General features: G+C 32.5%; 1 protein-coding gene across 1 annotated transcript; it reads right to left on the reverse strand.

Moving 5' to 3' along the window:
* Nucleotides 1-489: 489 nt before the first annotated feature.
* Nucleotides 490-21,041, reverse strand: LOC145117638 (uncharacterized). The gene is made up of 16 exons (XM_079053936.1): nucleotides 20,051-21,041; nucleotides 18,067-18,960; nucleotides 17,689-17,840; nucleotides 17,457-17,559; nucleotides 17,247-17,318; nucleotides 6,529-6,627; nucleotides 5,654-5,695; nucleotides 5,484-5,564; nucleotides 5,340-5,390; nucleotides 5,092-5,173; nucleotides 4,902-4,996; nucleotides 3,264-3,335; nucleotides 3,038-3,154; nucleotides 2,354-2,422; nucleotides 2,176-2,242; nucleotides 490-784 (listed from the first exon to the last, which is right to left on the reverse strand). The coding sequence occupies exons 1-16, from the start codon at nucleotides 20,933-20,935 to the stop codon at nucleotides 672-674; spliced, it is 2,994 nt and encodes a 997-aa protein (XP_078910062.1). The 5' UTR covers nucleotides 20,936-21,041; the 3' UTR covers nucleotides 490-671.
* Between the last annotated feature and the right edge of the window lie 3,089 nt (nucleotides 21,042-24,130).

The following is a 24,130-nucleotide window of genomic DNA, read 5'->3' on the forward strand; positions in this document are numbered from 1 at the left end:
CTAATGGGTCTTATTATTGAGCTAGTTTTTTTGGAGTCTGAAAATCAAGGGGTATGTTGGTTTGGTTTGTCTTGTTTTATTATTACAAGTGAGATAAAATTCAAAGGAAGGTGTTGGTTGTCTTGCCTGTATTTCTGCCATGTTTTGGTTCTCATATTTTAACACGTGGAAGTGAAGCATGCACTATTTGATCATACTTTATTTGATACCTATCCCTATTTTGGTAGTCTGCATTGTTTCTTTGTCCGATTCAAGTAATTAATGGATCACATGTAAGTAGGCAATTATTTATGTAGTTTATTAGATATGTCTTTTATCTTTTTCACTTTGTGTATTAGATTATAGGTAACATATAGCATACATTTTACTTTAATTATTATACACCTTAGGTTGATCTACATGAGAAAAACACAATTATGTGTCAATTAATTATATGAACATACAAAGATCACGAAGTAATATACGCATGGAAATTAGGAGAATAACCGGTAACAACAATGTATATGTTTAGAGTTTTATTAATGATTTCTTCTTTTGGTGGATCCCTTACTATCTTATTTATATGTTATACAATCCAATGTTACATAAGAACTTTGAACCTAGCTAGATGGTTACAAGTGCATTGCTTGTTACGATGGGGTTTTATATTGGTATAAGAATGAAATCTTGCATCATTCTTCTTTAGTACTTGTCTCCAATTTCTTCTTTCTAGCAGTTGCCTTCACATTATTATGATTATGTGCTTTTTTGAACATCTCGATAAAATACACCAGATAAGTTATAACTGCAAAAACAAAGTGAATAAATCATCAAATATCCTCATACAAAATATAAAAGAACAAATTAATCTCATATTATGTAACTACATGAATAATAGAAACAAAAGCAATCCAATTATTGTAAGTTAGAGAGCATTCTGTAATATAGAGTCTAGTTTCTTTCTGTGAGGAGTTTGGAAAACAAAAGTAATGTATGGGTAAGTACGAAACATGCAAGATAGCCAATGACGTATAGGGTAGGCCAAATAATATATAAAACATTAACAAGTGGGAAAAAATTTCAAACGATAACACAATGTAACTATATATACATTCTTAACTAAATTGTTTATTTTAAGTTGCACACGATGTTATCTTACATCATTAAAATAATCTAAAATGGAGTCTAATCGACATAAATAACAATGTGTTCACTTCTACTAATTTCAAGTTTTGAATAGAATAGGCCATATTACAACCCCAATTCCTTTTATTTAACAAAAATATATATTACACATACTATATATATATATATATATATATATATATATATATATATATATATATATATATATATATATATATAAAACCTTAATTTTGTTTGGGTGGGCGTTGGCCTATATTGGCTACGCCCCTAGAGATAGCGATTAGAGACTATATATATATATATATATATATATATATATATATATATATATATATATATATATATTGTAAGCTAAATAAAGTGAATATATAAAAACATTACTTTTATATACTATAAATTTTGTATATATAACTTTATTTCATTTTTTAGAATATGTAAAAAAAATTAATTTATATTCACATTATAATTTACTATAATATTACACATATATAAGAATCATATCAGAATAATAAAATAAAAATAAATATATGAATAACAGTATATTAATATTCATATTAAATATACTTCGATACTACGCATAAGGTTAGATATATACAGTCACATATTCTCTCTCTCTTTCTCTCTCTCTCTCTCTGTCTCTCTTTCTCTCTGTCTCTCTCTCTCTCTCTCTATATATATATATATATATATATATATATATATATATATATATATATATATATATATATATATATATATATATATATATATATATATATATATATATATATATATATATATATATATGTGTGTGTGTGTGTGTTTAGGATCTTTTGATAACTCATAAATAAAAGCCCTCAATCACTAGTTTGAAACTGATTGTGTCATGCTCTAGATTTACCTACCCTTTTATTTTTGTGTTAATAAAGGTGTAAAACGATTGCTCTTATTATGTTGTGATACAAATTAGATCATCCTAACATATATGTTTACATATATACCATAAATAGCTAGAAAAAACTCTCGTTAACTTGTAATTAAGAAATAATGCCATTAAAAACTACAACAAACCTTGTCCCCATGAATAATGATTGGGATCCTCTCCAAAATATATGACAAGTGACTCTGCGTACCGATCCTGTAAGACATGTTTGCTTGTTACGAAGTAAACTAATATTTTTCTCGTTCATTTCTAATGATGTTAGGGTGAACATATATAATAATTAAAGGACATAATTGAATTACTCACCACTTCATCAAACAGGGCGATCAGAGATGGGAGTTCTGCATCGGCACTATAAAGAAATGTCCTCAAGGCCTGAAGGGTGATGTATAATTAATTTACTTTTTCGAAAGAAAAAGATAGACTATATTGACTGATACTCATTACTAATTATATGAATTATGTTCTTTCTTGTGTGGGTGCAATATGTATTGCCTTAAGACCAACATACAAAATTTGTTTTTTTGCAACACTTTGTCCACATATAAAGGAAACAAATGGGTAAAATATTTAGATTTAGGCTAGTACTACATCTGTGAAACTTCCATTGAACTGAGTAAGTACTGAAATCATGCATCTTGAGAGATTATAGAAATCAAATATCCTGAGTGGCTGAAAGTTTTGTTGGTCACTCATTTATTAATGAATTTCTAGGCGTATCCTAAAGGATCCAAATTCAGTCCTCTTGATTATGGAATCCTTCAAACCTTGGTATGAAGTAAATTGTCGTTCCAGCTAAGAAATACATAAATGCATTTAAACTTTTGTCAACTCAATGATTAAACCACGCTAATCATAAGCTATTGATTCATTATCTTGATTCTTTAGTTTTCAATTCAATAAAATATTATGTCCCCGTAGGTCACTCATAGTTTTCCAGCCTGTTATACTAAAGATACTTGCAAATTAAACCAATATATATTTAATTACCTTCCGAAATTTAGCAGATACACTCCCATCACTGACTGAAGCATCGAATTCCTGCTTAACCTTCTCAAAACTATTGATTATTGCACACTTCTCCTCATACAAATCTTTAATTTGTATCTATATGGTTTGATGTGATTACCCAAATGAAACAAAAAACATTACAAGTCAGCATTAGGCGTCCTATTGCCAGGAAGAAACTCGACTAATTTTAAGGTATTTAGCTTACCCAATATGCATCTTGCAAGTGAATCAGATCCTTGTAAAAATACAACAACGCTGGCATTTGCTCAGCAACCACCTGTTCATATGCAATAGTGGTATGTAAATACCCAAAGTTAAAAAATTATAAAACTGACATAAATTAAGTTTCATAAAGAAAATGTAGGGAATTCATTTTCTGGCAATTCATTCCATGAGACAGAAAATTTTATTAATATCGTTCACATATATGGTCTTTGTATGCATTCACCCATTCTTTTACCTCAAATTTGTTTATGTTTTGTGTTTTAAACTTTTTTTATTTTGAAAATATGTGTCTCAAAACCCAATCCTACATTCAAATTAGTGAAACAGTAAGAGACACAAATGCACATTGTTTTATGTCTGAGATACCAGATATGGTATTTAGTTGGATAATGCTTTCCAGCTACCTTGGCCTCATTGCCTAGACTTAGCAATCGGGTCCCGCTCCCAAAAGAGCTAGTGGGGGAAAAGGGAAGCCACCCCTTGCGGTGCACAGGCAGTGCTCGAGCACAATACCTGTGGCGCTTGGCACAAGGTCTACTATGCACGAACCATAATAGGGGCGTTGAGGAAGAGCAAAGTGGGCAGCTGGACAGGACCCAAATTTTTTTATTATATGTATATTTATTTATATAAGAGTCTTTTTTTTTCTGACTCGTCCTGGACATATGAAGAAATTTAAATATTTAGGACAGGCCCTGCGAACCACACAGCCAAATGACGTTTTGGGTTCGTGGGCACTATCCCATAAGCAGCGGTCAATTTTTTTTTAATATAAATATATGTTATTGTATGTTTGTAACCCTAAGTAGAAATCATGTGTGGCAGCCACGATTCTAATAAAATATCTCTAGTTTGCATGTGTAAATAAAAGGATTACTCTGATCATCCGAATAGTCATAAATTTTTGTGTTCATAATTTCTCTTCGCATCTTTATTATGTGTTTGTATCTTTATCACATTTTAATATTTTGTCCCCAAGAAAACTATGATAGACTTGTGTTGGGTTAATTGGTTTGAAAGTCATGTGATGCATGGCTGGTCTTAGTAGGTATTTTTGTTTGTTTTATTTATAGTGTATTTTAGTTTGTTTTAGAGTTTAGAGTTTGAATAGAAAAGGAGTCGAGCAGAAGGTTTGACCAATTCTTAAAGCTTATGGAAAATTAAAAGTACACCGTGGGTTGAGAAGTAATATTCAGTTACGGGTTCTTTAGGTAGGATCTTTTTTTTTTATTTCTTTATGCTTAAAGTACATTCCTTGTCAGCCTATATATAACCATTTATCTACGAATGAAAGTGTAGGCTTTTGGTTTTTTCTTATTTCCTTTCCATATATACATATTTTCATAACTCAATTCTCTATCAAACTCAGGTAAAGACATATTTGTGATTTTAACTTGAGGGCCTGAACTAACAACTTGTTGGTTTATCTCTATCTGTATCTCTTCTAGGAAAGATATAAACTTGATTTCCCTATCTAATGAAAGATTGTTTACATAACAAGAAGTTACTTTGTTTCAAAGGATTCGTGTGTGAATACTTGGTTAAGTGGATATCATAATTATAGCTTTCTTTTTAGTAATCAACTAATATACGTCAAAATTAAAAGTCAAGGATGTACCTTGCATAGGAAGTGCAACAGTGTGACGTTCTTGTCTGTTGCCCATGTGCAACCCAATCTCTCAAGACTGCCTAATTTGAATCCTTTGGCGGATCCTGCAACATAGATGATATACATCATTGCATGAAACACGGTAAGGAAATATAAGGTCCGAGATATGAAGATATTTATGCAACACTTCCTACTGTACCTTGAGCTATGCCTGCATTTAATTTGTTCCCCAACTTGAGAATTATCCGCATTATCTTAGCCAGCTTTGTTGATTCCTTGATCTAAATTTTCTAGAAGAAATTAAGATTTTGCAAACTGGTGTATAAGTATGTTCATAATCTGAGGGGTGCATTAGGGTGGCCTAAAAGCCAACATGATACTTCCTCATCCGAGGGTATGAGCTTTACTTGCGAGTTAAATATTAAATTGGACCTAGATGAAATTTACCTCTTTAGTAGCATCTTTGATAATATTTAGGGTGTCTCTGAAATTCTTAACCTGCAAATTTTTTTGAACTCAAATAAACAAGGTAGCTAAGACAGACATAAATAAAGTAAAATAGCAAAAAGATTAATTATGAAGAATATTCACCCGACGGGTAAAAGTAATTGCAAATGCAAATACTTGTAGTTTTGAATCCATCCTTGGGATCTTCGCACACTCCAAGAATAACTAAAAGGCAAGGTACCATAATGTTATATCGAAGGTGCGATTATATCTTAATTTCTGCAATAAAACTTCCAATCTACGATTAAAAATACCTGTTCACACTCTCCTAGTGTTTCCTTTTCTCGAGTATGGTTCTGAGATATAGAAATACAATTGCATATTAAGTATATGTCTAGGCATCATTGTCAGGATTAACCGTTGATAAACAGAAAATCAGGCATGCATAATAAATATGAGAAGAAAAAAAAAACAAAACAAAACAAAAAGAATTAACAAGATTCACAGGATCAGAGTTACCGTCTAATTCACTGATGGAGTAGAGATATATATTATTAATGTAACCGCCAAACATGCGTAAGTTAACAATCGTACATGGAAATCTATTTCTAATGATGAGTTACCTAAAAACTACTAGTGGGTCAAATCCTAACGTTACCAACTTGAGTGGGACCCATGCTTAGCCCCCATAGAAAGCAATCGGATCAAACGGATGATTGGTCTCCAAAACTCAATATTTATAGCAACAAGTTCTTAACAAATGTCTAAAATTACAGATTTGATGAATAATAGCTATTCATGATGTACGCAATAGGCATAGACTACACACAAGTTAGGCATACATGTGTATTTAAAAATTAAAAAAAAAAAATGTAAGCGATTTTCTCAAGAGAACCATTAATTTTTTTTTTTTTTTTTTTTTTACTTTCTGCGGCCTCGATTTCGCCCATAATTTTATTCAACCTTCTACTTTTTGTTCTTGTCATAAATTACCATTTTTTCATCGGTTCATGTTTCCTTAAAGTGACACTTGAAACAAAACCCTTATGTTTTTTTCGCAAGCTACACAATTGAATTGCTAAGGTGTTATATATATATACAAATGACCTGGCATAATTTTATCTTTGTTATGTATGGATATAATGGAAAGAATACAAACTAACACAAGAAAGAAGTGAGCAGACTGTACCGTTATCATCTCCATTTCTTCATTTGTAGGACAAAGTTCAGTAAGGTCATAAACTTGATCAGCACTCAGAGCAGAAGAATCTAATGCAAGGATCGCATTCTGCAAATCAAACACAACTTTTTATATAATGCTGCAATGTTATATCAGAAATTAAAGTGTTCATTAACTTAATAAACCAATAGGAGTTTTGATATTGCATGATTTATTTTCCCAATCAAGGTAATACGTCTAACTGTTTGCAGGGACGAATCCCTTTAGGGGCCAGAGGGGGCCATGGCCTCCCCGCTTTTCAGCCTACTTATACTTGTTTTTACATAGATTTAAATTATTTCTTGCATATTAAAAAAAACGAAGCTTTGGAGAGACTTGAAATGAACAGGACTCCAAAAAAATACAAACAAGAAGTCTTGTGAATAACTAAAAATCCTAATATGAAGGAAACAGATACACCAAAAATAAATTCTGAAATTTTAAACTATTTGATAACCATAAAAGAAAAAAAGAAATAAAAGGAGAGAACTAAGAAGTCTCAAAAGAATGTAACAGAAGCGCCACTCTTCTCTTCCTCTCCGTCAATGTCGATTTCTTCCCCGATCTCCTCATCATATGCGAACTACGGTCTTTGCGACTCAGATGTGTACTAGATGTGTACTGGTTTTTGTTAATCTTTGCAGCCTCTCTTACTTGTTAGTCCACAATACATACTTGTTCCTTCTCGTTGGCTGCTTTAGGGTTTTTTTATTGTATAGCGATGTTAAAGTGAGTCAAAGAGTACAACATATTGCGCGTGTGTCTATATATGAATTGCTTTTTCTATTAAACAAAAGAAAATTACACTGCTGTGCATCCAATATTAGCTTTTGACTTTTTTCTTTGAATAGGTTTGTGATAAGTGGAAATATTGTTAATATTTTTTTAGAAATATAAGATAGTAAAATTTCTTTAGTAAAACATGTATAAACCATTTTGTTATGCTCACTTTTTTTAAACTCTATCTTGTGTTATTGTTTAATGTACACATGATTTGAGGAGATTATAAAAATATATTAGAAAACCATTTAGAAAAAAATTATGAGTCTTTTCTCAATAAGAAAATACTAAAACATTAATTAAGATTTGTAAACCTAATTGTCGATTATTAATTCAACTAGACTCAAAAATCTAGTTGGTAATTGTTAGAAATCGATTAATAAACAAAAAAGTATAAGGGTTTTATAATATGCTACAATTTAAATAAAATTAAATTTGTTTATACTATTTTGTTTTGTAGTTTTGGTTCCGGCCCCTCATTTTAGTGCTTGTGTTCCGCCCTTGACTATTTGCATGGGTCATGAATGATTATTTTCACATAGTGTTGCAAGAGACTTTGTGACATATATTCAAAAATATATAAGTTTTTAAAAAAGGGGTAAAGGCGAACAGTAAAACAAAGAGGGTCACGATATGATGTTAAAGCACTTTGGTGATATATATATATATATATATATATATATATATATATATATATATATATATATATATATATATATATATATATATATGATTATGCTCATTTGAGACTGCCTAATTTTGTGAGACGCAATTTTAACAACTCATTTAGTAGATACAAAAATATTTTTAAAATGCAAAATAATTGAAAATTTTCGATTTTTTTTTTAAATATTATTTTCGGAATTTATATTTTCCAAAAAAATAAAAAAAATACCGAAAAAAATAAAAAAAATATATATTTTTTTTCAAATATTCTAGTAAAATATTAGAATATTCTACATATCTGACAAATCTAGTAAAATATTCTAACATTTTAAAAATCACATTAGAATATTTACAGTGTAATATTCTATTAGAATATTTCAGTTACTTTTCAAAAAAATCGGTAATCTTTTTTTATTTTTTTTAGGTAACTAAAGTTTCAAAAATAATAATTAAGAGAAGAATTTTTGGATTTATCATTTTATTTTGCATTTTAAAATTATTTTTAGATTTGGTTTTATGGTCTCACAAAGTTAGCATGGTCTCAAATGAACCTGAATATATATATATATATATATATATATATATATATATATATATATATATATAGAGTGGTTCAAATGAGAATCAAAAAAGTTTAAGAACCGTAAGAACCTCTAACTTTAGAGGTTTATAAAGGGTTTAGGGTAACCCTAAACCCTAAACCCTAAACCCTTTATAAACACCCTAAACCTTAAACCCTAAACCCTAAACCCTACACCCTAAACCCTAAACCCTTTATAAACACCCTAAACCCTAAAACCGTAAACCCTTTATAAACATATAAAATTAGAGGTTCTTACGGTTCTTAACCTTTTTTGGTTCTCATTTGAACCTTTACCTATATATATATATATATATATATATATATATATATATATATATATATATATATATATATATATATATATATATATATATATAACCTACATCTGCAGGGATATGTACATTTAACGATGATGCATGTATTCTTTAGAAGTTATAATATAAATAGGATATATATACTTGCAAACAAGTAACTATATTGAGTGACTTGAAATATCAGTGTCACTCGGTAAGTAACGAGTAATTTGTTCTAATAGCATTTGATACATTGTATTTTATATCATTTCAACAATGACAGGTAGCCATAGTGACAAGTAGCCAGGCCTGGCCCAGAAGGGGGGAGTTGGGCGACCATGACGGGCTTATGCATTGCTTGGAGCCTTAGTTGTATTTTTTTTCATTCATATATATTAGACGTATTTTAGCACTCAAGTTGGTAACTACGTGAACATTATAAACATTTTACTTAATTTGAATGTTGTTTGCTTACTAGTGAAGAGTGAAGTTCACGTGTTTCGTTCCAAGTAATTATTTTTAGAGTAAATTAAACGAATGGTTCCTATGGTTTAGGGTAATTTGTGCGTTTGATCCCTAACTTATTTTTTTAACTCGGAAGGTCCATACTGTTTTTTTTTGTTACGCGCTTGGTCCCTGTATTACCTAAAAAAACCATTTTGCTCTTGATTTTTTAATTTATTTTAAAAAAAACACACCCCCCAACTCTACCCTGATCACCTTACTTTACATACCGCATCATTTCTCCCTATTTAAATAATAGTCATTTTAGTTAAAACAGGACCAAACACGTAATAAAAACATATAGTAGGGACCAAGCGCATAACAAAAACAAACAGTAGCGACTTTCCGAGTTAAAAAAAAATAAGTTAGGGACCAAGCACGCAAATTACCCCAAACCATAGGGACCATTCATGTAATTTACTCTTATTTTTATTTGTTTTTTTTTATTAACCTCAGTGTTTTTTGTAAATAAAGTTATTTAAATATTTTTAAAAAGTTAACTATAATTTTAAATTACTAAAGTTCGCTTTTAATATGTTTCAATATAACTTGAGAAGTTCTTTTAATACTAGGGACTAAACTTGGAAGTTTATTGTAGGAATTTAAAGCTTTTATGTTAAAGAGCACACATTATTTAGTTGCATATCAGGGCCGGCTCTATGTGTAAATGGACAAAGTTAGGGCTTAGGGCCTCCATTTCTAGAGGGCCCCACTTAACCAAAATGTCTAATACAATCCAATGTCGAATTGTCCATATTAGCTGAATCGCTGTCTCACTGTGCACACGCCTCAAAAGTTCGATTCATCGGTTCTTCTTCTAAAAGCCACGATCACACTTCTCATCTTCTTCTTCTCAGGGGCGGCTCAAAAATCGGACTGTGATTAACGATTCTAAACCGCTGAAATACATACATTACCTTCTGTTCTTCTTCCTTTTCCAATCTTGGCTTCTCATGTTCTCCATAACTGATAAATCTACTCCACCCGTCAATTGTTCAAGGATTTCTGATGATTCAAGGTTATCACTGAAAATGGTATGTGCAATTTTTTGACTTTTCACTTTCATTTTTCCATTATCTGTCATCTGAATCTAAGAAACTGTTATCTAATTAGGGTGTGTCGCTGTGTTGTTGAAATTGTATCTGAAATTGGCATACTTATAACCTGAGATATCAGATATGATTATCTAATTAGGGTTAATAGTTATTAGTTCAAGTTGATTAGGATTAATACTTTTTGATTTTGATTTTTTCTGTTATCTGGTTTTTTATTCTATTCTTCATTGGTTACAACAGATTACAAAATTAGGGGTGTAAACGAGCCGAGCCGAGCCCGAGCCTGAGCCTGACCAAGCTCGACTTCAGCTCGTTTAATTTTGAGGAAGCTCAAGATTGAGATCGAGTTCGATTCGAGCCTTAAAACGAAGCTCGAGCTCGGCTCGTGAACAATTTAATGGGCTCGCGAGCCTAATCGAGCCTCTCTCTCTCTCTCTCTCTCTCTCTCTATATATATATATATATATATATATATATATATATATATATATATATATATATATATATATATATATATAGGATTGTTTAAGCTCGTTTAGGCTCGCGAGCCCATTAATTGAAGCTCGGCTCGAGCTCGTTTAATAAACGAGCCTCATGTTTAGGCTCGAGCTCGGCTCAGGCTCGTTTAATTCGATCTCGAGTCGAGCTTTTAACGAGTCGATCCCGAGTAGCTTACGAGTAGCTCGGCTCACTTACACCCCTATACAAAAAATACAAATCAGGTTGGAACGAATTTCAGAATTTGACTTTCCATTATCTTCTAAAGTTCTATTATCAAATATCAAGGGAACAGGTATAATCCAAAATTCGTAATCGGCTAATCCATATCTTCTATACTTATAGTAGTTTTCTTGGTGATTGTTCATTGTTATTATTAATCAAATAATTAATAATCATGTCAAAGAGAAAATATGAATGAGAGGCTTTAAAAAGGAAAAGAAAAATGCAACAATAGCTTTTATAGAATAAAAAAGTGTCGTTTTTAAAATTTTTAACTACATACAAAAATGTTGATAACATTAAGTATAGTAAATGACAAAGGGCCCCAACTTTTTGGTTCGCTTAGAGCCTCCAAACTGGTTGAGCCGGCCCTGTTGCATATAGTTGGAGAGCGGGTACTAGAGAAGATTATGTTAAAGATAAAGGTTGCGCGAGTTGAGCTTGGATTCGTGAGGGTGTAAAGTGGAAGCTATTAAAGATATATGATTGTTCTTCTCGTACTCACTTTGAAATATTCTCTCCCATACGATAGAAATCCATATTCTCTCATCTTCAATCTTTGTTCATACTGATTCGCTTGAAATAATTTCCTTTTTATCATCTTTTACATCAATAGCTTTGTTGTTGTTCATTCTATATTCTTGTATAGCTAGAATCTTGAATGTGAGTGAGAATCTTAGGTTTAGATTAATTTACAGGTTAGTGTAACGTTTGATATTGTAAAAGTATGCCAAATAACTCTTTGAAATAAAGATTAATCTTATATAGTTGTGTTTGTTTCATATATTTGTTCATCGAACGTTGTGTGTTTCAACACAGTGGCAGATACAGAACGTTTTAGTAGGGGTGGTACTAAAAAAACTTTCCGAAAAGTCTAAATTAGTAGTGGCACTCATATTTTAAAATCGGTGCACCTAATAGAAAAAACATTAAAATAAATAAATAAATAAATAAATAATTTACACTGCGTGCTGGAATCGGAGCAGTGGCCCCAAACCACATGGGCTCCACTAAGGTCCACCACTGTTTCAACACCTCAGCAAAATGGGTTGTCGAAGGTAAAAACCAATATTTATTGAATGTTGCTCGTTCATAATGTTTTCAAGAGCACTTCTCATTTTCTAGGGATAAACTATCTTGACTATTACTTGTGATAATTAGATGTTGGATTGGGATGTATAAGGTGTTAACTAAATTGATATAATTGATTGAATAATAGTAAAGTTTTTTTTGGGTTGTCCTCGTAATACTTTGATTGATATTAAGAGAGAGGTAAATAATTTACTAATATATTATAAGATTAATATATTAATTAGAAATATAATTAATTAATCTAGAATTAATCAGAATTAGTTTAATTAATTGGTATGGATTAATTAGAATTAATTAATGGGTCTAAGAGTTATATTGCAATTGTTAAATAGTTGAATAAGGAAACATTCTAAAACTTTCGTATGAGGGGACGATTTTGGAGCCTCCCTCTAGGGATTCTAAAAGCCTCATTGGTTGATTATAAATGTGAATTTGAATTGCAATATTTTGAATTCAAATTAGGGTTTCCGATAACTATAAATAAGGACATCCATAAGACTCAAGAATCCATCACAACACAAAAGAAATTTCAAAATCTCCCACTCTTTCTCTTATTTTGATCCTAAGGTATTCCTAGGGTTTGGGTGTGATTTAGTGTAGGTTTCCAGACTATTGGGGCTAGCATTCAAAAAATGATTCTTCAAAGTACTTTTCTATTTTTTATAATAGCAATAAGGTATGTCATCAAACCTTGTGAATTTCTATTTTGGTAGGGTTATTTAGTTATTTTTTCAAAGTATGTGTGAAATTTTGCAAGTACATACAATTAATCTAAAAAACTCATCAGTGGTATCAAAGTCAGGTATGTTTTATAATTTGCACATTTGTGAAAGTCTAAAAGAAACTAGGTAAATCAAAAATGCCTAGCCCTCTAGGGATTTTTGAAATTTCCTTGCCACCATGCCTGTTTCAAAAATTAAAATTACTAGGGTTTTATTAGGGTTACTAATTTTCCATATTTGTTATTTTAAAGGCCTTAAATTTTGAACAATTAAATATACATAACTTAAAACCTAATTATCAAAAATAAGGAACGGATTAGATTAAATAGATTAATTAATTAATTAATAGTTTAATTAAAGATAATTGTTTAATTTTAAATGATTTAATTAATTTAATTAATTCATTAACTAAGGGATTAATATTAAATGAAGATGTTTTAAAAGATTAATTAATTAACTGTTAATCAAGATAATTAAACTTAACCCTTGTATTTTTAAAAGTTTTAAAATATACCTTATACATATTTATAAAAGTTATAATATTATATGTATAACTAAAATTCAATCAAAAATCAATAGTATGTCTCATTCACGATGTAACACTATAAGAGAGGTATAAGAAAACAACATATAAAATGACTGTTAAATGGGTCTTATTTTCACCCATCGTTTCTTTGGATGGTGGAGGGTCCTTAACCGAACGGGTTTGACATGACATAATAATATTAAAAGTATAATATATAAGTGCTAGAAACTACCAGAATCTCACTCTAGTTACTTAAGATAAAAACGTGAAAGTGTAAGGTAATCCATAATAATGCACATTGGTTCTTTGTGTGTCGTTAGTGGAGCATGCATGCTTAACCAACATACTAATTAGGAACTACAATTTTGAACATTGGCATAACTCGTGTTTAGTGTTTATGGAGTATGTATGGTTAACCGGCAAGTCAATGTGAGATCATAAATGTGAACGAGGTTGTCATGCAGGTTTGCATGGTTATTCACATCTTGTTTGTAATCCTCTACATCCCAGTCACAAATTGAAAAGCATAGTCTAATATTAAACATGTCATTGAAAAGTTCTATGGATCTCGAAAGATCTAGGTATTTCATAATAGATCGAAATTGGTAAAGTGTCTTACATATCTAATATAAACTCATGATTAATTTCGAATTGTATTTTTGGATTCTATCCTTGAATATTTAAGGATAATCAAATAACTAAACTCTTATCTCTTATGTTAGATGTCTAGAAATGGTGATCTTTCTCTTCCTCCTCCTCTTCTTAATCCACCCACTCAGAATTTCCATATCGTGTCAATCTTTTTAAAGAAAAGCTTATTGGTCCAAATTACATAGACTGGATGCCAAATTTTAAGTTGACCTTGAGATACGAGAACAAAGAGTTTGTTCTCGAGAATCCAACCCTAGAAATAAACAAAGAAACTGCTAATCCTGAGGGACTCACTGAATATAATTAGCACGTTTATAATGTCACCAAGGTTGCTTGATTAATAATTGCAACCATGGCACCTGACCTTCAAAATCTCTATGAGGACTACTGGCTTTATGAGATGAACTTGTATATTGCTCAAATGTTCCACAAGAAAGCGAGAAAAGAGTGTTATAAAGTTGTGAAGGCGCTTATGGCAGGCAAATTGAAAGAAGGGGAATTTGTGTATGCTCGTGTGAAAAAGATGCAGAGACACATAGAGAGGCTAGAAAAGCTCAATGTGAACTTTTACAATGAGCTTTCCATTGACATGGTACTCAACTCCTTGACCATTAGTTATGATCTATTCATTTTAACTTATCATTTGAATAATACTGAGACCATATTGATTGAGCTCCATAACCTATTGCAAGCTGTTGAAACTGGAATGAAAAATTCTCACTCCAATAGTTATGCAAGTACCCTTGTAGTAGCTATTCAACAAGGAAAGGGAAAGAAGAGAAAAGCTTGTTCCCAACCCGAGTGGAAAAGGAAAACCCATGTTGTAGAGTCAATGGTTCAAAGGGAAACGTCAACTTCAATGCTCCACCTATAAGTGATTCGAAAGAAGCAATATGCTTTCATTGTGGCTAGAAAGGGCATTTAAAGAGATGCTGTCCGAAGTACCTGCAAGAAGTGAGAGAGGACAATGGCAAGGTGTATGTCTCTTCATCTAGTACATACATTATTGAGATCAATAACCCTAATATGCCAAACTCTTGGATCCTTGATACGGGATGTGGTTTCCACATTTGTTCTGATATGCAGGGACTAAGGGAAAGTGAAGAAGTTTAGCATTAAAAGTTGAACCTAATAATGGGGAATAAGCAAAAGCCACCTCCTACCAAGTTTGGGACTTATAAGGTAATGTTTGACTATAGTGTTAGGGTTGATTTAAACAACTGTTGTTATTCCTCAGAATTTACAAGAAACATAATTTCATTTGATGCTTTATTTAGACAAGGTTATCTCTATAGTTTTGATAATGTCAATGGTTCAATTTTAGTTTATAAAAATGATCCATTTATTTTTAAATCTTTTCCTTGTAATGGTGTGTATGAAAATACTATATGTGTGAACGAACTTGGCGATTGTGTTTATAATATTGATTCTTCCAATAGTTTGGACAAAGCATGCTTATGGAATTGTCGTCTTGGACACATAAACAAGAAACGTATTGTCGAACTCCAAAAGGATGGAGTGTTGAAATTATTTGACTTAAAGTCAGATGATCAATGCGAGTATTATCTATTGAGCAACATGACTAAGTCACCTTTCACTGGTACATGTGAAAGATGTGAAGGATTGTTTGACCTAATACATACAAATGTATGTGCGACTTTCATATCTGTCACTAAAGATGCAAATTGCTTTTAAGTAATGTTTACTGATGATTATAGTAGATATGAGTATATCTACCTAATCAAGCATAAATCGGAAGCTTTTTAAAAGTTCAAATATTTTATGCATGAAGTAGAGTGTCAATTGGACAAGAAGATATTGATGCTTTGATTTGATAGAAGTGGAGAATATCTTATTATCTTAAGGAATGTGGAATCATTTCTGAATTGTCACCTCCTAGGACACCACAACTTAATGGTATGGATGAGAGGCGAAATCGTACATTTCTTGACATGGTTCATTCCATGATGAGTCAAGCTTCACTTCCTATATCATTCAGGAGGGTATGCCTTACAGACAATCGCCTATATCCTCAATCTTGTTCCTACTAAGAAGGCTTCCAAAACACCTCATGAAATGTGGATAGGGAAACCTACCTCGCTCGCACATATGAAAGTCTAGGGTTGTGAAGTTTTTGTTAGACACGAAACTCAAGAAAACTAGAACCCAGAGCCGAGAAGTGTATTTTCATTGGTTACCCACATAAGTTATTAGGATACTTGTTCTATAGACGAAGTGAGAAAGTTGTTTTCATAGCTCGAAGAGGAGTCTTTCATGATAGAGAGCTCATATCCAAAGGAGATAGTGGGAGTAGAATTGATCTTGATGATCTTCAAGAGTCTCCCAATGAGGGAACCTTTTATGACTATAGGATCAATCATGTATGATATGCCATGTAGTCGCCCTGATGTAGCTTTTTCTTTGAGCATGGTTAGCAGATATCAGCGAAATCCTTACATGGGTCATTGGAGAACGGTGAAGAATATAATTAAGTATTTGCAAAAGACAAAAGATATGATCTTAGTCTTTGGTGGCAAATATGAACTTAAAGTGAGTGGTTATAATGACGCCAACTTTCAAACAGATCGATATAACAATTATTCTTAATTCTTCTTGGTTTTTCTATTGAATGGTGGAGAGTTATATGGATTTTACTCTTGTTGATGTTATAGATATGAGAAATAAATGAATAATGACAAAAAATAGGATGTTGATATAGCAATTAACTAATGTTTGGAGAGTTATATGGATTTTACTCTTGTTGAGGTTAAAAGATAAAGTTATATATAAATGGATTAATGTAATGCTAATGCAGCAAGCTATTAAACATTGGAAAATTGAATGGATTAAAACAATTTGCAAGCTTAATAATCGAAGCTAATGAACCAATTTTGAAGATTAGCATGTTGGAATAATGATTCACAACCTACTTTCTTATCTAAACGTGGTGGTTTCATGGAAGAAAAGTGTTTTGGTTCAGACCACGGTTAGAACAAAAAAAATTCTATAATTAAAACTAAGCATACTAGTTTTGACTTGGCTTAGTTTATCAGTTTTAATTCCATATCAAGTTTTTCAAACTCCTAATGAACTTACAATAATATCAGCGATGGGAAGCTTTATGTCTTGAAGCATAATTTTGCAACTATTTGCTCTGTCCGAATGAACCTATAAAGAAAATTGTCAAAATCACTTAAGAATGCTAATAAAGTATCTAAAAGAGTATATCACAAAGAATGAAACAATGGACATTTATTTTATTTTAGTAGTACAGTGGTAGTTAAAGTACATGCTGAATGAACTAACCGGACAACGGTTTTCTGGCTTGGGCTTTTCAGAACCTAGGTGAGCTCTATCTTTGTATTTGCAAAACAAACTCTCGAGTTCAGTAATATCGATTTCAGGATCCCTAAAAGTAAGAAATTTCACCAATTTTAGTAATGAAGCTAAAGCATAATATGATATGTTTTACTCATGCCTTAGATAACATGCGTGTTATAAGTAGTGCTTGCAATTTCCAGCCAACAAACCCACTTACCATGATTGGTTTCCATGTTCAAGAGACACATCCCATAAAGTTCCAAGAGTGGCACGGGTTGTCTCCCAAATTAGGGGCTTTAAGGATCTTTGATACTCATTCCTGCTCTTTGAACTTGGATTTGGTGGTGGTGTAAGATGTAGAGGTAAAACCTGAATAGAGATGTAAATTTGGTTATATAATGCTTTACATGTGACGCTAGGACCCATAGAAGGTATAAACAAACATAGTCTAGTAAAAGATCCAATCACCCATCCTTTGGATCACATTCATTGGTAGTGTAACAGGATATATTATTTCTCGCAAAAGTATGAGGAAAAAAAGATAGATTTAGATTACTATAAAGAAATGAATCAAGAAAGTAGAAAAGCGACGTACTTGACGTTCGAGTGCAGTTTCAAGTGCTGTCAGGATCTTTTTCATTGATGGACGCTCTTCACGGTCTCTCTTCAGACATTGATAAGCAATTGTGACAAACTCTCTCAACGAACTAGGACTTATTTCATCTTTTATATTACCAAAGATAATTCCACTTAGGTCATTCTTTTCGTAGCAATTTCTTATCAGTTCTGCTAAAGATCGATGCTCATATTTATTGGGAGTATTCAACCTCCCACACAAAAGTTCAAACAACACCACGCCAAACGAATAAATATCCGACTCCTTTGCTGGTGAGCCTGTCTCTATATATACCGGATCACAATACCCAGGCGTCCCAACAGCACCAGATATAGGAGATGTGTTTTCCTGCTTAGCAACAATAAACTTGGATAGACCAAAATCTGCAACCTTAGCATTCCAGTTTTCATCTAGTAGGATGTTGCCACTTTTAATATCAAGGTGCCATACACTTTTTTGGTAATCTTCAGGATTATGAAGGTACACTAGTCCGCTAGCTGCCCCAATGCATATCTTAAGGCGTCGAACCCATCTTAGATCATTGCTGTTTATATAAAAGTCGAGACTTCTCTTAGCTGCGTACTCATACACAAGTATCTCCTCATTGTCATCATTACAATATCCTAAAAGGTTGACAATATTACCATTCCTGTATCGAGAAAGGTTACGCTCATTTTCAAACCCACGGTTCCCTGCCTCATTTGTCGGATTTAAACGTTTTATAGCAACGGTCATGATATACCCCTCCGACTGTACTAGTTCTCCAATGTAAACTTTTGCAAATCCTCCTTCCCCGATGCATTTGTTTGTAGCAAAGTTGTCGGTAGCTAATTTTATATCTCGTAGTGATATTTTGGTCCCCTCGGTATATATCTACAACACAAGCCAAGAGACGATCTACAATTACTTTTTTGTCCATTTGTGTAATTTTCTTATAAAGCTATAAAATTAAATGAATAAACTTGCTTTAAATTGTAGAAGCTAAACATATAAACTTGTGTGAGTTGTGTCATACGCAAAAGTATTGATATATGTTGATTTTGATTAAATTCAATGTAAAATAATTTTATTCAAAATTGCAAAATTTATCCCACTAGATTGTCATTTTCCTTGGGCATATATAGTCCAAACCTTTTAAAAAATTGTGATGATCCTTTTCAACTAGTTTGGTTATGTGTAGATGAATATTTATTATTCTTTTCCATAAAATAAATATAATAATAAATAGTTTGTTTTTTCTACACTAAAAACATTTGTTATGTTTTTTGTTACATAAATATTATAAAACACTAGTGGCACACACATAGGATTCTAATAAGTAATCAGGCCCAAGGCAATATAATAATCTCTTCAATTGTCGATTCAAATGGAAATTCCAAAAGACGCCGTCTCTCCCACATCAAACGCTCTAACATTAGTTCTTCTTTTATTTTTCAGAATTCGCCCGCCACAAATACACAATACATTGTTCTTTCTCTTCTTAATTATGATTTTCACTTTTTTTTTTTTTTAAATAGCAGCAAACGAAAGCTAGATGATTTTCTTTCTGAATCAATCTTTTGAGAGTTAGACTCTAGAGTAAGTGCACCAATTGGCTTCTTTATGAATCGTATTCGTCGAAAGTTCGAAGTAGAGTACCCTTTCATATTTTAAAGTTTTCATGTGTGTAAATCGAATTTCTGAATCGCTGAAATTGATTTCTGAATTCTGTTTGTGATTTGTGATTTAGATTATCGGACTGAAGTGCAATTTGTATGAATAACTGAAATAAAATTTTTTGAAGAAATCGATTCTGAACTTCAGATTTCTTATTTCTATATTGGGCTTTTTTCAACTGCTCAGGGGGATACTAACAGCCAAATATATGAAAAAGATAAATAAATATAAGATGTTTTAATGAAAAAGATAGATGAAGGCAAGAATAAAAATAAATGAACCAGTAAAAGGAAAAAAAGGAGCGTACTTGATATGTCCGTGCATCTTCAAGATTTTTCACGACATCGTTCATTGATGGACGGTTTTTACGGTCCCTATTCAAACATTGATAAGCAATTGTTGCAAACGCCTTCAAAGAATCTGGGTTTATTTCATCCTTTATATTAACCCAAATAATTTTATTTAGCTTGTTCTGTTCGTAGTGTTGTTTTACCAGGTGGATAAATGATTCTCCACGTCTATTATTATTCTGGATACACAACCTCCCACACAAAACTTCAAACAATACCACACCCAAGGAGTAAACGTCTGCCTCCTTTGTTAGCATCCCTGTCTCCATATATTCAGGATCACAATAGCCTATCGTGCCTACAGGATTAGCCTGATCAAATTTTGATAGACCCAGATCTGCAATACTTGCATTCCAATTTTCATCTAAGAGGATGTTGGCACTTTTAACATCCCTGTGTAATATTCTTTGATGGGTACCTGTAGGATCATGAAGGTACTCCAGTCCGCAAGCCACCCCGATGCATATTGAAAGACGTTGAACCCAGTTTAGATCTTTGCTATCGAGATGCAAGTCGAGACTGTTGTTAGAAGCATACTCATATACTAAGATCTTCTCGTCTTTCTCGTCACAAAACCCCAAGAAGGAGACAATATTTTCATGTCTGTATTCTGAAAGCATCATGATCTCCTTCCAAAACTCGGGGTTTTGTTGCCAAGCAGTACGATCTAAACGTTTTAAAGCAACTTTGGTAGGCCCCTTGAAAAGGAGAAGTTCTCCCTTATAAACTTTCCCAAGGCCTCCTTCTCCGATGCAATTGTCTTTAGCAAAGTCGTTGGTAGCTGATCTTATAGCTTCTAGTGGTATTCTGAGATGTTCAAACATCTTTGGGACAGACATCATATTGATGATCAATGGAAAGTAAGAAACAAGACTTAGGCTTTCAAAGAATTAAGGTTGAAGTGCTTTTGTAAGAGATAAGAATCAATCCATTGTTGCGCAGCAATATATACAACTTAATCTGTTGGTCAACTCTCTCTCTCTCTCTCTCTCTCTCTCTCTCTCTCTCTCTCTCTCTCTCTCTCTCTCTCTCTCTCTCTCTCTCTCTCTCTCTCTCTCTCTCTCTCTCTCTCTCTCTCTCTCTCTCTCTCTCTCTCTCTCTCTCTCTCATTGTTTATTTCCAATCTAACAAATTTCTATCTTAATACAACTAGCATCTCTTCAACAAACCTTGGTTAATTAAAAGCATGTGCTTTTATACTTTTAAATTAATTGCGCGTGATACGGAAATTAATGTCTCCGGACAAAATTGTATCCTGTAAAATGCCCTTTCTAAGGAGTTGACTGCTCTAGAACAACCAGGCAGCCCACCGGCTCTAATAACTAGCATGTGCTTTTCTTAGTTTTTCATTTCTATTATCTTTTTTATTTTTTATAGAAAACGTTAAAACAAGCATAGTAGAATTTGCTTTAATTAAGGGTAATTACACTATTGGTCCCTCGTGCATATGCCAGAAAGCGTGTTTAGTCCCTATTTTTAAAAATTAACTCGGACCGTCCTTCGTATCATTAAAAGGTGCACGTTAAGTCCCTCGTGGACATAAAATGACTATCTTGCCCTTTTTTTTTCTTTTTCATTAATTTTTTAATTGTTTATAACTTATCTATTGTTTTTTTTTATAATTATTATTTTTAGAAAAGGAAACATCCCTTAAAAAGGAGTTCAAACCCTTTTGGCCATCAACCACCTCCAACTACAGTCACTTCTGGCTACCATCCACCTCCGGCCACCCTTGACCTCCGACCACCATCCACCGCCATCGGAAACCACCACTTCTCTCTCTATCTTACTTATCCCATCTTTAAACCCCGACATCTCCCCTCCCCGTCAATTATTGCCATTCACAGCCACCAACCTCCATCAAAAACGACCATCAGGACCATCACCTACCCTACCATATCTGATAATCTTCACCCGATCAGACTTGTAACCCAAAAGAAAGAAAAAAGAAGAAAGTTGAAGAGGAATCTATGATTAAGAGATATAGGGTCGAAGGGTGGGGGACATAAAACCATACTCCTGCGATCGATTGAGGAGGTGCAGGTGAAACCTACACTATTCATCGCCTTCTCCACCTTACACCTGAAATCATCCAACAACCACCCCTACATCGACATCGACTCCGAATGTGGAGCTCTATGATCTCTATATCCCAGCCACTCATCTCATCCACGATGGAGGTAGAGATCGATCTCTATACAAATGTCTAAACACACAAAGATCGATGACATCTATCGAAACCCTAGCCGGCGCCGATGGCAGGGTACATGTGACGAAGCCCTAGTTGACGGAGATCGGAGATCGAAGACTGAATCACAATCACAGGTGGAGGCATCGATTTTAGATGGTTCAAAACCACTTACGCCGGAAAAGATGGTGGCTGGAGTACGATGTGTGTAAAACGGCGATAGTTTCCATGAATGTAGCCGGAGTGTAAAACGACGGTGGTATCCACTGATGGTGGCTTAAGGATGAATGGTTTTATGGTTTTTGAAGAGTTTGGATAAGAGAGACAGTAAAGGGAAGATACGGTGGGTGGAGAGATGTGGTTGGGTATGAAATGGGACCACATCTTTTTTTTCTTTCTTAATTAATAATAACGATAATAACATAAAATTAATTGGAAAATATAAACATAAAGGGCATTATGGTCATTTCAGATATGGCAAGGACTAATATTGCAACAAAAATGTGTATAAGGGACGAAGCGTGCATGTTTTAAACAAATGAGGGACGGTCCGAGTTAATTTTTGAAAATAGGGACTAAACGTGTTTTTCAGCACCTGCACGAGGGACGATTGGTGTAATTTACCCTTTAATTAACAACGTTGATTTGCTTGCTTGCAAAATAGCTTTATACAAGTAGCAAATACTTTAATTAACAACGTTAGCCGGCTCGGAAGGAATTGCCACGTTGGTTCAAATTTCAAGGACAACAGGACAGATGGGCAGGCAAAAAATTTGGGTGTTTTTTTCCACACACCAATCTATATCTATTTAAAAATCATAATTATTGACTAATAATTTCAATAATACACTATTTAAGTTATATTGTTTTTCGAAAAATTAAATTCTTTCTTTCTCCTTTTTAATCTCTTTCTTTCTCCTTTATATATATATATATATATATATATATATATATATATATATATATATATATATATATATATATATATTTATATATATATATATATATATATATATATATATATATATATATATATATGGTTAGGATTAAACGTGAATGATAAATATAGTGTGAATGTAAGACTAAATCTGGACCATCGGATGAGAAGCATCATGTGATTAGGAATTAATGATGATTTTATTATTTTTTTGATTTAATTCTTAAATTAAATAGCTTAAAAAATTGTTATAAGGGTAATTCAGTATTTTTGTCGAATTTTAAAAAGGAAGTCGACATGTTACGTTCATATAACCCAATTGTTTCGTTCCACAATTTAATATTATCCCATATTATTAGGAAATAATGTGTATGATATTAAGAAATGAATATACGATTTCCTTCAAAACAAATCAATCATCCACTCTCTAAAGATATCATATACCTAATTCAAAAAATACAGTAGACGACTAGGCGTATAAGAAGAGTGATATAGGGTTTACATTCACATCAAAGAATCGGACACTAGCTAAAGAATTGAAGAATGAGAAGCCGATCAAGCTCAAGATTAAGAGAGAACTTAAAAACGAAGTTCACAAACACAACATTTGCGCCACTTCAGATCGACGACGACGACGATTTTGTAGATCCACCGCTGCCAGGTAATGTTTAGTTTTTTTGTTATGTTCTATATGCTTCAAGAATGGAAGTGCTATTTGGAAAAATGTGTTCGTTCTGTGAGTTTGATAACGTGAAGTAGGAGAAATTTGTATGAAATTAAGTTCAAAAACAATTTGGGTTTGAACCGGTGAAGTTTGAACATGGTAATGTAGTGAATAACGAGTTTGGGACTTATTCTTCAAAATTTATGATAATCTATGTGTAATATGGTGTATTCTAAAAGAATCAGTTG

Source organism: Lactuca virosa, chromosome 5, assembly GCF_052849685.1.
Source record: "Lactuca virosa cultivar CGN04683 chromosome 5, Lactuca_virosa_CGN04683_v6, whole genome shotgun sequence".
Classification (NCBI taxonomy): Eukaryota; Viridiplantae; Streptophyta; class Magnoliopsida; order Asterales; family Asteraceae; genus Lactuca; species Lactuca virosa.

Bases quoted from the DNA above. Each gene is read 5' to 3' on its own strand.
- LOC145117638 (XM_079053936.1), bottom strand. From the start codon at position 20,935: ATGATGTCTGTCCCAAAGATGTTTGAACATCTCAGAATACCACTAGAA. The intron at 17,319-17,456 runs GTTAGTTCATTC...TTTTCTTTATAG, and splicing joins AGCCAGAAAACCGTTGTCCG to GTTCATTCGGACAGAGCAAA. The intron at 5,174-5,339 runs GTAAATTTCATC...TAGAAAATTTAG, and splicing joins TCAAAGATGCTACTAAAGAG to ATCAAGGAATCAACAAAGCT.